At 41.3% G+C, this 13,102-nt stretch overlaps 1 protein-coding gene across 9 annotated transcripts in view; it reads left to right on the top strand.

Moving 5' to 3' along the window:
• The window catches only part of TRIM9 (tripartite motif containing 9), a 122,296-nt gene that overhangs the window by 90,630 nt on the left and 18,564 nt on the right, over nt 1-13,102 (top strand). For 3 of the 9 annotated variants that reach the window (XM_069596146.1, XM_069596144.1, XM_069596149.1), the window contains exons 6-7: nt 5,794-5,939; nt 7,530-7,668. In XM_069596146.1, the coding sequence (XP_069452247.1) occupies nt 5,794-5,939; nt 7,530-7,668 (285 nt within the window). Of the gene's footprint in view, nt 1-5,781; nt 5,940-7,529; nt 9,595-10,009; nt 10,014-13,102 lie in introns of those variants that run through there. The other 6 variants (XM_069596145.1, XM_069596143.1, XM_069596142.1 and 3 more) reach the window with 3 other exon arrangements.

Genomic DNA, 13,102 nt, shown 5'->3' with positions numbered 1-13,102 from the left:
TCTGTCACACTTTTAAAGGAGAGAAAAAGCTGAAAGGTCATGACCCAGAACTCAGTTACCTGTAGTTAAGACTTCTCTTGCTTGCCCCTTTGATGTCTGTTAGCACATACACAACCATGCCTAGTGTATTGTTGGTCTTTTTATTTTCTTAGGATATTCATACTCAGTTTAGCAAACTGAGCTTCACAGTCAGGAAAAATATCTCAAGAAATTGCACCCTCATATCCATGTAATAATAGCCAAATTTAAGCAGCACTTGAAATGGTGTTAATCTGACCATTGTAAGACCAACAATATGTTGGTTTTAATATATAATTTCTAGTTGTGCTAAGTGGATTAGTAGAAAGTTTAATATTTTCAAAGTTACTTGAAATAGGCATTTAAGTCTGTGACGCAAACTTACAACTAAAATATCTGTCTACTTCCTGACTCAAAATTTGAGAATCTCTCAGATTTTGAAATTTTATCTCAGGTGCCTTTTTTTTTTAACATCAGAGAAGATAGGTCTCTTGCCCATTTTAAAATATTCTCACAGCATCTGCTACTCAACTAAAATGCATTGTCTAAAATTATTCTCTTATTAGCTAAGGATTTAACTGATCTGCTCTTTTGGATTCCATATCCCCCTCAAGCAATTGAGATCTGAGTGAAGAATGTTGGTACCCTCTTTGTTCAAACATCACAAAATGTTAGGGCCTTTTTCCGGTTGCATTTTGATTAGAAAATCATCTTACCCTCTTTCCAGACTACTGGGAGTGGTATTTGATCTCTCAGGATTTTCTTTTGTAGACAACAACCAATTAAACTTTGTTTTCTGTTTTTATTATAGAGTAATAGAAACATTTTTTTTCCTTAATCCTAAATTGCTATTTTCAACTTTTACCTGGTCATGGGAAGGAAATTTTCATATCTTTTTTGCCAGTCTATCAAGGGCTCTGTTGCTTGGCTCAGGATAGATTCCAGATACGTACTCTCTCCCAGAAAAATATTATTACCCCAGAATTTTTAAGGACACAAAGTATCCCAAAGTTCATGAGTTAGCGCTGAAATAAAACGCCAGATGTCAGGGTGTTCATTCTGACCCTGGGTGATACATTGACCTGACAGTCCATCAAGCCTTTTTAACACATAGACCAACAGATATCAATCTCTTGAGTGCCTCTACTCACCTAAGGACACATTTATCTCCATTAATTCATGTTGAATGTTAAAAAGCCCTGAATATGCACCGAGGTCATGGGCAAGGACAATGTGATCTAAACAGATTCTCCTATAGATCACGGAAAAAGAACACCCAGGGGTTTGGCAGAGATAGGGATGAGCATACATGGGGTGGTGGTTTAGTCGCTAAGTTGTGCCCAACTCTTGCAACCCCATGGACTGTGGCCTACTAGGCTCCTCTGTCCATGGGATTTCCCAGGCAGGAATGCTGGAATGGGTAGCCATTCCCTTCTCCAGGGCATCTTCCCAACTCAGGGATCGAAACTGCATCTCCTGAATTGCAGGCAGATTCTTTGCCACTGAACCACCAGGGAAGCCCCCACATGTGGGAAGTTGCATGAAATCTGTTCATGCTCTGGGGGCCTGGAATTCATGTCCTCAGAGCCTTGTGTGCAAGTTTATCCTCAGCAAAGTACTGATGCCAGCTTTCCAGAAACAGCCCATTCTTGTGCTGAAGTCTAAACCTTCCTCAGATGCTATTTGTATTGTTCAACCATCATAAAAAGGAATGACAGTCCACAAAGGAACCTTCGGAGATGATGACAGTAAAGCTGCTCTCCCAGCCACTACAGCTCTGAAGGTGAACTATTATCATCTATACCAGCAATTCTTGAGAAGCTTTATCGTTCACATTATAGGGACTGAGAAGAAACACTGCTCTTGGAATTAGGCCTGCACTCTCCCTCTAATTCACTATTCCTGAGCCCCAGACTGGAGAGGCAGTGATGTAAACATCCAGCCCAGGGAGCCAACCTGCTGGGCGTCAAAACCCCACTCTGCCACTGCCTCACCCTGAATCCTTCCTGTGTTTCAGTTCCCTTGTCTACAAATAGAGATCATCACAGTACCTACCTTGTGGGCTGGTGTTGAAAGTTAAATGCGTGGACGCATAAGCTCCTCCCCACAGCCTGGCCCTCGGCAGTGTTTCCACCTCGCACATGTTCTCGCGGCTCTGCACAGCTCCCTGTTGCCCCTTGTCCTCACCACACTCTTGTTATCCCGCACAGAGGAATTCGAGATGGTGTGAGGGCTGTCAGTCTGAAGGGTTAGAGAGAAAAGTAAGTAAATATGAAAATCATGAGAGATCATTTGCACTAGAATGACCTTAAAAAGGTAAGACTTTTGAAAACCTTGGTATGAACAGGCCACAGTGGCAGAATTTAATTTTGAGATGAGGCTCCTCCAGACCCCAAGGAAGTCAGTAAGAACAGCTACCATTCTGTGTCTAAGCGAATTTTTAGCCGGAAACTTGATTTCACAGTCTAGGAGGATACTGGGTACTAGAATTCTCATCAGATCAGGGGAAACTAGTTATTTAGGGAAAATAAAGATGTCCAGGAATGATCATGAATGTGTTAAGACAGTTATGGTAGCTCCAGTTATAGGAATTTCAATAAAACAAAACCTTTTCTCTCAGAGTTCAGCCCAGCAACTGTAATGCTATCCATTTCCAAAGCATAAGATAAATCAATTTGAAAATACTCTGGATTCTTGTAAACCATTTATTTTATACCTAATAAATTGAAGAGGGGTAACAAAGATATAAAACCCAGTATAAAATCTCTTGTTCTGAAATGCCAGCCTTAGTCTTTGTTAACAAGACTGTAATTTTATCACATTTCCTTTTATATGCAATGTCACTTTGGGGTAAATAAGGAAAAAGAAAAAACAATTCTCAGCACATTGAGAAATAGATTTAGACACATGCAGATGTTCCCAGGTTCCTTCCATCTCTCTCTCTTCCTCTCTCTTTCTCTCTTAATTTGCTTTTTTTGTTTGTTTTGTTCATTTGTTTAAATTTGGGATAGTGTTAAGATCTGAAGATTAGAGACCAGTTAGACTTTTTTCTAGCTCCTTGTCCTTTGAAAGTGTATCGCACCGAGTACTTACAAATGAAGTTCACATGTTTTAATTACACATGACACTATATTTTGATGAATCTTTTAATTATACCTATGACTAAGTGGGAAATTTGAGTTTCTTATCAGAGACATTGAAAGCATTTGTGTGATTCAAGTTGAAACCATTTTCTGGATCTTATTTGTTGATTTTAAAACTGGTGAAATGTAGACTTGCCTGAAACATGAAAAAAGGGAAAATGAAGACTGATAAGGCATATAATGAAATAAAGAAAGTCCAAGGAGTTGTTATTTTATGGAAGGCCCTTCAGGGAGACTCATTGCCTGTCTCTAGAAGCCCTTTGAAGAATGGTTTGCTTAAATGTATCAGATTTTGTTGTTACTGTTCAGTCGCAAAGTCGTGTCTGACTCTTCATGACCCCATGGACTGCAGCATACCAGGCTTCCCTGTCCCTCACCATCTCCTGGCATTTGCCCAAGTTCATGTCCATTGAATCAGTGATGCCATCTAACCATCTCATCCTCTCTCACCCTCTTCTGCCTTCGATTTTTCCCAGGATCAGGTCTTTTCCACTGAGTCAGCTCTTCACATCAGGTGGCCAAAGTATGGGAGCTTTAGCTTCAGCATCAGCCCTTCTAAAGGGTATTCAGGGTCAGATTTTACTCCACTGTTAATATGTTAAGAGGTATTCTTTTACTATAGAAAAAATTTAAATGACAAAGTAAGTTTCTAACTGAAATAGTGACCTTAAATTAACCTCCAGTTAAGTAACAGGTTTCTGTGATGTGCTTAGTCACTCAGTCATGTCCGATTCTTTGAGACCCATGGCCTATAGCCCACCAGGCTCCTCTGTCCATGGGGATTCTCTAGGCAAGAATACCAGAGTAGGTTGCCATGCCCTCCTCCAGGGGAACAGGTTCCTAGATGATATCTATTATGTATAGAATCATTCAAAGGAGTTCTGTCTTCTGCCGCCTCTTCCAGTCAGTCCTGTAGTCTATTTAGTGAATGAAAGTGAAAGTGTTAATCAGTCGTGTTCAACTCTTTTTGACGGCATAATTGTAGCCTGCCAGGCTCCTCTGTCCATGGAATTCTTCAGGCAAGAATACTGGAGTGGGTAGCACTTCCCTTCTCCAGGGGATCTTCCCAACTCAGGGATTGAACCTGGGTGTCCTGCATTGCAGGCAGATTCTCTACCATCTGGGCCACCAGGGAAGCCTAAAGCAGTGCATTTCCTCCAAATCTAGATGTTCTGGGACCTCTGAGGCTGCAAAGCCATTGTTCTCTGATAAGATTCTTTTTGAAACTCGAAACAGGATTTCCTTTCATAAGCTGATGACCTCCAATTCACCAGTCATAATTTTGATTTAATTGTTTGATGTGTTAACTTAGACATGGTTTTCTTGTAATGTATCAGCCTTCTTAAGTATAATAGACCTGCTTCACCTTTACATCTTTTATATTCTAGTCCCTTCTTTTATTTTCTAGGTTATCCACCATAAAACCTTTTTCTAAGCCACTGTTAAAGTAACTCTCTTCTTAGTTGGGGTGACTGGCAAGGAACAGATTTAATTTAGGGCATGACAGTCTGAGTTCAGTTTTGGTATAGCATACCAGGTATTCCACAATTAACATTTGTTCATCTGAATGTCCCTGGACGTGGTCCAAACCATTCTTTCCTATGTTAAAAGTGCTACAAAAATAAAACCGTGTTTTAGTGCTGAAAACAATTTTTAAGCAGTTAGTGAAAACACTGCTCCCAGATTCATCAACGGAGTTCATACCTTAGGAACTAGGATTATTCATTCCCTGATATTTGTATGTCTGTATGATTGAAGGCGCTCTTAATCTGCAGGTTTCATACAAGACTCAGCACAGAAGGGGGAGGGGGTATTGAGACTAGTAACACTGTGACAGGTTTTCACAAGGTCAGGAGGACACTCTGACCCTCCCTGCTAGCCCCCATCTGTTCCCATAGTATTCTCCGGCTCACAGTTGACTGCTAAACACCAACACAAAAACACACTTGGGCTAGTGCCATTTTCAAGGCATAGCTACCTGGAAAGAATGCTGTCAAATTCCTCAGAAGTTTAAAAACTGAGAAATCACTTTTGTATTCCTTGGTACCAAATTTTCAAAAATCCACAGCTATAGCTACTTATGTGCACAAAATCTTAAGTGGAATCACTAATAAAAAATGAAAGAAACTTAGACATGTACGTAGTGGTTTCAGAGTTGTTTCTCGGCATAGGCAGTCCCCATTTTATTAAATGCAGTTTAAGTTTCAGAATAACTTTACGATACATGTATCAACCATGTTATAGATGAACTATAAAAGGCTTTAGTGGGCAAGGTGGGAAATCCAGACACCACAGGAAACATTTCCCTGAGAGGTAAGGCCTTCCAAGCTGAAGTGGGTGACCCTGAGAGGTGAGGCCTTCCAAGCTGAAGTGGATGAGAATACAGCAGTCGTCTCCTCTCTGGTTAAGGTAGGAAACGCTGCTGTGAGCTTGGAAAGGCACCAGTGAAGAAACATTGCCACGCCTGGAGGTTCTGTGAGGCAGATCCTACTCAGGTCCCCTCGCTCCCCAGGCTAGAAACTTAGTCCAGCCACTTGTTTACAAGTGGGTGTTGAGCATTCCTAGATGCTGACGTGTTGACAGCTCCACAGAAGTCAGGGTTACACTAATTTCTGTTTAGCTTCCTCTCCAGTCCCAGCGACTCCCATCCTGCAGCTGGAGGACTGCTGCACCCACAACAACAGCGCCACGCTGTCTTGGAAACAGCCGCCTCTGTCCACGGTGCCCGCGGAAGGATACATTCTGGAGCTGGATGACGGCAACGGCGGTCAGTTCCGGGTAAGTGGAGAACCTGATGGTTGACGGTTTAACCGCAAAGTCAGACTCTTTGCCACCCCGTGGACTGCAGCCCACCAGGCTCCTCTGTCCATGGCATTTTCCAGGCAAGAATACTGGAGTGGGTTGCCAAACCTACTTCTTAACCAAACTGGTGACGACCACAGAGGACCCAACTCAGAGCCTCAGACCCAACCCAGCAGGGCCTGCACACCCTTCATCTGAGGCCTTCATCCTTGTCCCATCGAAGAAGGATGAAGGAGTCCCGGAATAGAAATTGCCCCTCCCTTCTGAAGAGAAAGTACCTGCAGTCCTGCAAGCTCTGAAGTCAGGCTGCCTGCCTTCCAGCCCCGACCGCGCCCCTAAAGCTGTGGGACTGTGCCCATTTCTCACCTCTTTGAGCCTTCAGGTCCTCATTTGTAAAAAGGAGATGATAATGATAACATGTGCCTCATGCATTGATGTTAAGAGCCACTTGAATCATTCATATAAAATTCTTAGCATACTGAAGCCCCAGCCGCCAGTCTTCCTTGCATTCCCCCTAAGGAGCTGTCAATTTTAGGCTGTGCTTGGGGCTCAAATTATCTTTACTTATTACATCAGCATAATGTTGCAACATGTACAGCTAAAGAGGGAGGTAAATACCTAACCTATGCTAACGATGCATTATGCTGGTATTTATTTTAAACTTTTGAAATATCACTCTTCCTCCCTTCCCTGTTTCCTCCCTCTTCCCTCTGTACTATGAGGAAAAATCTGAAAAGTCATGATTTCCCTTCCTGCACTTCGAAACTCTTTTGCTTTGAATGTCATCTTTGTGCCAGTTCCTGAAGCTATCAGTGGATTATAAACATACCGGAGAGACCACATTCATGTTTCCAAACCTGTTTTTTAAATATAAATCATACTGGTGAATAAAGAGCTCAGTAGGTATAATATACTGAATATATTATATCATATTATATATAATATATTATGCCAGCTTAATAAGGATAGTGCTATCTGTGGTGGTGGTGGTTTAGTCGCTCAGTCTTGTCTGACTCCTGTGACCCCAAATACCCGGTTTTAATCTTTGAAGCCCTATTTGCTAATAACTAGCATTCAGTGAGCTGACAGACCCATGCTAAATACAAGGCACTACGCTAGTCAGTTTGCACATATGACCTTATATAATCTACACACCAACCTCATAAGATAGGTATTTTTGTCCCAGTTTTACAGAGAAGGAAACTGAAGCTAAAAGAGGTCAGTTCAGAGCCCAGTATTTCACAGGATGCGTCAGATCAGGTGGACCCCAAAGCACCTTCTCTTATCCATCCTGCAACACTTGCCTCCTGAATAACTTAGAACAAAGTATTGTATTAGTTGCTAAGTCATGTCTGACTCTTTGTGACCCCATGGACTGTGGCCTGTTAGGCTCCTCTGTCCATGGAATTCTCCAGGCAAGAGTACTGAAGTGGGTTGCCATTTCCTTCTCCAGGGGATCTTCCCAGCCCCAGGATCAAACCCAGGTCTCCTGCGCTGCAGGCAGATTCTTTACTGTCTGAGCCAAGTTTAGAGTTAAATGGTGGCCCGATCTTTTCTGACCCACAGGAAGTATATGTTGGAAAGGAGACCATGTGCACGGTGGATGGTCTTCACTTCAACAGCACATACAATGCTCGCATCAAGGCCTTCAACAAAACAGGAGTCAGCCAGTACAGCAAGACGCTGGTCCTGCAGACGTCCGAGGGTAAGGCCCTTCAGCAGTATCCCTCAGAGCGAGAACTGCGAGGCATCTAGAATGGCTGGCAAGCCCGGAGGTAACCCCACCACTGCCCACATTCACAAGTGTTTCCATGACTTGCCCTGCATTCTGGCACAGAGCCGCTGTTTCTCTCCTGCATTTAGAGAGCTCATGGTGTGTGGACGGGATCAGACCAAAGTGTCCACAGCAGCAGCTCCAAAGGCCTGGGCCGGCGGCTTCCTTTGATAACACTCTAAATAAGCTACAGCGGAAGAAGCTGACAAGTGAAGGCCTGAATGTGCCGCGGTGTGTGAGGCGAATGTTACCTAGGCTCTAGGGCAGGCTCCCATTCTCCACGACACAAGTCACTGGCCAGTTTTGCCCAGAGGATTCTAAACTGCTTTGTAGCACTTGCTCGTGTCTGAGGGTGGGGCCAAGGTCTTTTCCAGCTGTGGATTTATCCAACTGAATGTGTTTCCAAGGGGTATGGGGCCCAGGGCTGTGCCAAGAGGGCCTGTTGGCCACTCCTGGTTAACCTTCATGCACCAGGACCAGGCTCCCTGTGGGCACCAGACAGGAGGAGACCAGCACCCCGGCATTACCTGGCCATTCTCACCTCTGCCAGTCCCTCTAGGCTTGGTTAGCCTGCCTGGGCCCTCTGCACAGGTCCATCTCTAGAAAACTTTTGCCTCTTGGCTATACTGTAAATATCTTGGTCATCAGAGGCAAGCCACCCATCTCAGGAGAGGGGCTTGGATTTGATGGCCAGGTATAACCTCTGAGCCACTTCACATTTTCACTCTAAAAGCAATCATTATACATGAAATTCAACCTATGGTGAGGAATTTGTGGTCGGTGCCAAAGCATTTTCCGACCTTCTGGGTGTCATTTTAATCACAGGAGCCACCCCCGTCCCATGGCATTCTCCATAACTTCCCTCTGCAGAGCTAATTCTGTTGATTTTGTTCACATTCAAAATGTTAGCTGAAAGAACTGTGGTGGCGTTTTCTCCCACTTCCCACAAACCTCAGCATGTGCCGGTCACCCTCTAAAATGGTTCACATGGTTAAAAACAAGCACAACTTAAATCCCACGGCAAGGTTGCAAGGCCCCTAGCTGTGAAAACCACACTTAGGGAGCACTTGTGTGTCTGAGTGATGCTACTCAAAGAGAAGAATTCAATGAAAGGGACAAACCCACGTGACCTACCCTGACTCGGGTTATAGGGATGTGGTAGCTAAGCCTCCTCTGGGACCCTCATTTTGGCAGCTTCTCTCTGGGAGGAGAATTACCAGCTTGAGAGCAATTGCCTTCCCAAAGCTAAGTGCTAAAGCCCTCCAGGAGCCTTCCTAGGTGCCATGCAGAAGGGCCTCACGGGGGATGGCCTGGTTTCCCATGTGTGTATACAACAGTTTGATTAAAGAGTGAAGTGCATGCCATCAGAGCAGGCAGACAATTTGTAGCAATGTTGTTAATCTTTGTTCACCAGACCTAAGGGAAAACTATTTCTATTCATAATGCATCATGGAAATCATACTATTCTGCTAAAATCAGTTACAACATAGCAGCCTGAGCACTTACATCTCTCTTTTCATCCTGCAGGAGGATGTAGTTTCTAAGTTTCGATTAATGTTCATAAGATTATGGTGTCTAATAAATTACAGGATTGGAACTGCGATCCTTGGTACCACAGTCACAGAACTGGGGGTCATTTTCTAAAAGAAACTAACGGAACAAGTCCTCTTCCAACAAAGAAACTGTACTGTAGAAATTAATTTCCTCCATGAATTTTATATATTGTGTACAAATATAAGGTATGTATCTAAATACAAAGAACACCCTATCATCGTGTAGATGTCAGTATTCTCTGTTACTGCACAGAAGTGATTTTCTCATGATGAAATAAAGTTCACACACATACTTTCTCCATAACTTTGGTTTGTTCTATTTGTTTCTCCCTCATTCTAATTCATTACAACCGTAAGACAAGATTTAGAAAGCAAGAAATAACATAGCAAATAGCTTGTTAAAAAAGAGAGAGAGAGAGATTTGATCAATCTGTAACCATTGAGAAAAATATAGACCTAAAGAATTATACCTCATTTTTGTTTTTTAGAAATCAATGAGAAAATGCTGTTAACAGAGTTTTGATAACATTAAATGAATTTATACTTTATTAACCTCATTTCCTACCATTCCTGAAAAGGTTCACTTTTGAGGTTTTTTTCTTTGCTGCTCTTGTGGGTGGGATGGTTGGTTTGCTTTCTACTTTAACAAAATCTTTTATGTTCTTTTTGGCAAGAATTAACCCCTTTCCAAGGTTCAAAATAAAAAGTCTGTATCACAGAAGGGTACAGTTGCATATGTGATAGCAAGTCTAACTTGTATTTTCATGCATTTAGTCCAAGGTTGAAATCACTTGTCACTTTACCCTTTGAACTATCACAAAACCTTCTGCTGACCTAAAGGTAAAACGTTATGTGGGGGAGAGCAAAGGTCCACATTGTTCGTTGTGAATTCTTACCTTTTTTTTTTTCAAAAGCAAATATATTTGTCTATTTGTTGGGCATTATTTGATAAGTGTCTGCTGTATGCTATGATATGGGTATACAAGGTTGAGCAGAGGTCACCCCAGATGTCACGGAGTTCACAGTCTAGGAAGAGAGACAGGCCTTAAATAGACACACAAGTATTGCATATTTACAAGTTGTGATAAACACTGTGAGAAAAGGAAAAGGGACCATAAGGAAGACATGATTTGTATAAGGGAATCAGGAAAACAATAAGAATGTGTTACCAAAAGAGATAAGGAAAGGAAAACACATTATTACATGAATTCAAGTCTAGTTAGTTCCCTAAAAGCAAAGCTCTTGGGAATGGACTTAAAACTGCCATGAGAATAAGGCCAGCTACAGATCTAAACCAAAGTATCCTGACTGAAGAAGAAGCTTAACTGTAGGCAGTTAAGAATTTTAATGAAATTTTAAAATAAGGCCCATAGCCTGGTTATATATATATATATATATATATATATATATATATATATATTTCTAAATGATTCATTTAATATCTGTGATGGCTGTGGGACAGTCTCTGAAACCATCTGCAAAAGAGTATTTATTTAAAATATTATATAACAAGGCTCTGTTAATAAAGTCCTCAGGCTTATTCTGTGTCTTGAAGTCTATTCTCCTGCCAAAAAAAATTTAGACATGGGTGAGAATAGGACAGAAAATTTTTGTTTATTTCCCCCTACTTTTCTCCTACCTATCTAAACAGACTGTGTACTTTTTTCCCCTTTGTTTCAAATCTGGAGAAAAAAATAAAGATAGACCAAAGATAATATTCCTAGCACTCAAATAATTCACTAATACTATTATCTGGCTGGTAAAAGATCTTTCCCTGACTCCCCTCAGCTCTCAGAGCTACTTCATGCAGCCTTCTCAACAGAAAAGAAGCTGCAGCTCACCAATCCTTCAGGAAATTAAAGCACAGAGAGTTGCACCTTCTGTGCAAAAAATACAAACCTTTGCATAAAAAGATCATGCTCCTTGGACACATTCTAAGAATTACTAAAGAATATGAACATTTTAAAGACTCTTGATCTATGTTTGCAAATTGCTTCCAGATTTTACACAAGAAAGGTATGAGCTATTCCATTTTTAATATCACCTTAATTCTAGTATTTAGAGTTTAATTTCAACTAACAAGCAGCTTCTTCTAAAAGTAAAAACGTTTCTAAGAGAAAGTTTTTAATTCATATTTTCATAGAAAATATGATTGTCTTACATCTAATAGTGGCATGAAATACAACATCCTGAAGGGAAAATGAGTATGATATAAAGGGAAGGAAAGACTTCTCAGAGAGAGAGAGAGAAATCTAAACAGAAGGAATAACTGTATGCAAGGCAAAGACTTCAAAATATGCCTTGAGCTGACTTTGCAAAAGAATCCTCATTCTCTCAAAAACATTAACTGGGCAGTTGATTTCATGATCACAGGTATGCATAGCATGGCCCTGCCCTAGAGTTTATGGGCTCTATTCTTCCTCCTCCCTGAATCTCATGGCACCTGGCTCAGGGTGGCAAAAATCTACAGTACCCCCCCCCCATCTCTCCAGAACCAAGATATCCACCCTACAACGTGGGTAGTCATCTTAGAATCAAGATATAAGCAACAATGACCTATGATTGGTAAACAAAAAAAAAAAAGATACAGAAGCTTTTGTGATGTTCTCACAGCAGAGCCCTTGGTGTCCCTTGGCTCTCACTTACTCTTAGTTTACCCACAATTCCATTGAGTTCATTGACCCATTTGCAAAGAGTGCAGCAGATTGGAGGCATCACGTTAGAGGAGAGAAGAAGAATTTGGTATAAAAGTGAATCGAGGCTATTGGCAACCTTGACCAAAGAGAGGAACTGGAAAAACTGAAAAATCCAAAAAATCAAAAGCGAATGTTCTTGGTGCATATGCTCAGATTAAGAAAGTCAGAAAGTACGAATGTATTTTAGAATGATTTCCACATTATACATTTAAAAGTCAGTATATATTCTGGAACTCTTGGTAACAGGGTATTCAAGTATATCTCACAAGGCTTTATGGAATGTAAGTACTTCCCTCTCCCCTCACCAAATACTATGATAATAAGCCCTACTTCATTTTGTGTAGAGCTTCTAAGAACTTTCTTCATTATCCTTTAAAAGATTCTGTAAAAATGACAGCAATGTGAAAGTCAGCAAATATTTTTAGGATACTGAAATTCAGTGGAGGAATTGTATAAATGCAGTCCATTTTCTGTAAGGGCCTAAGGAAAACATAAAGATTCTCTTCTGTTTATTCTAAGACCACTATATAGACTTTGTACCTCTGTACCCATCACTAGTGTCTAAACCTCTCTTCTGTTCTCTTGCTGTAGCATTCCAGATTTACCCTATGTTTTAGTTTCTCATTGCTGCTTTAACAAATTACAACAAGGTTAGTAGCTTAAAACAACACAAATTTTTCACCTTACAATTCTAGAGGTCAGAATCTTAAATGGGTTTCACTGGGCTAGAAGTGAAGCATCAGCAGGACTGCATTCCTTGGAAGTGGTTCTAGGGAAGAATCTGTTCTGTTCTTTTTCCAGCTTCTAGAGACCACCTATATTCCTTGACTCATTCTTCTTCCTCCATCTTCAAAGCCAGCAGCATAGCATCTTCCAATCTCTTTCTGACTCTGATCCTCCTGTTTTCCTTTTACAAGGGATCCTTGTGATTAAATCCCTTGGGCCCACCTTGCTTGTCCAGGATAATCTCCCATCTCAAGATCCTTAATTTATTCACATCTGTAAAGTTCCCTTTGCCATATCAGGTGACATAGTCACAGATTCTGGGGATTATGACATGGACATTTTTTTTTGGCAGGTCATTATTCTGCCTACCACACTCTGGGAGGAAAATAT

This window comes from Ovis canadensis, chromosome 7 (genome assembly GCF_042477335.2).
Source record: "Ovis canadensis isolate MfBH-ARS-UI-01 breed Bighorn chromosome 7, ARS-UI_OviCan_v2, whole genome shotgun sequence".
In the NCBI taxonomy this organism is placed as follows: Eukaryota; Metazoa; Chordata; class Mammalia; order Artiodactyla; family Bovidae; genus Ovis; species Ovis canadensis.
Note: the sequence above shows the minus strand (reverse complement) of the source record. Positions and strands in the feature narration are given on the sequence as shown.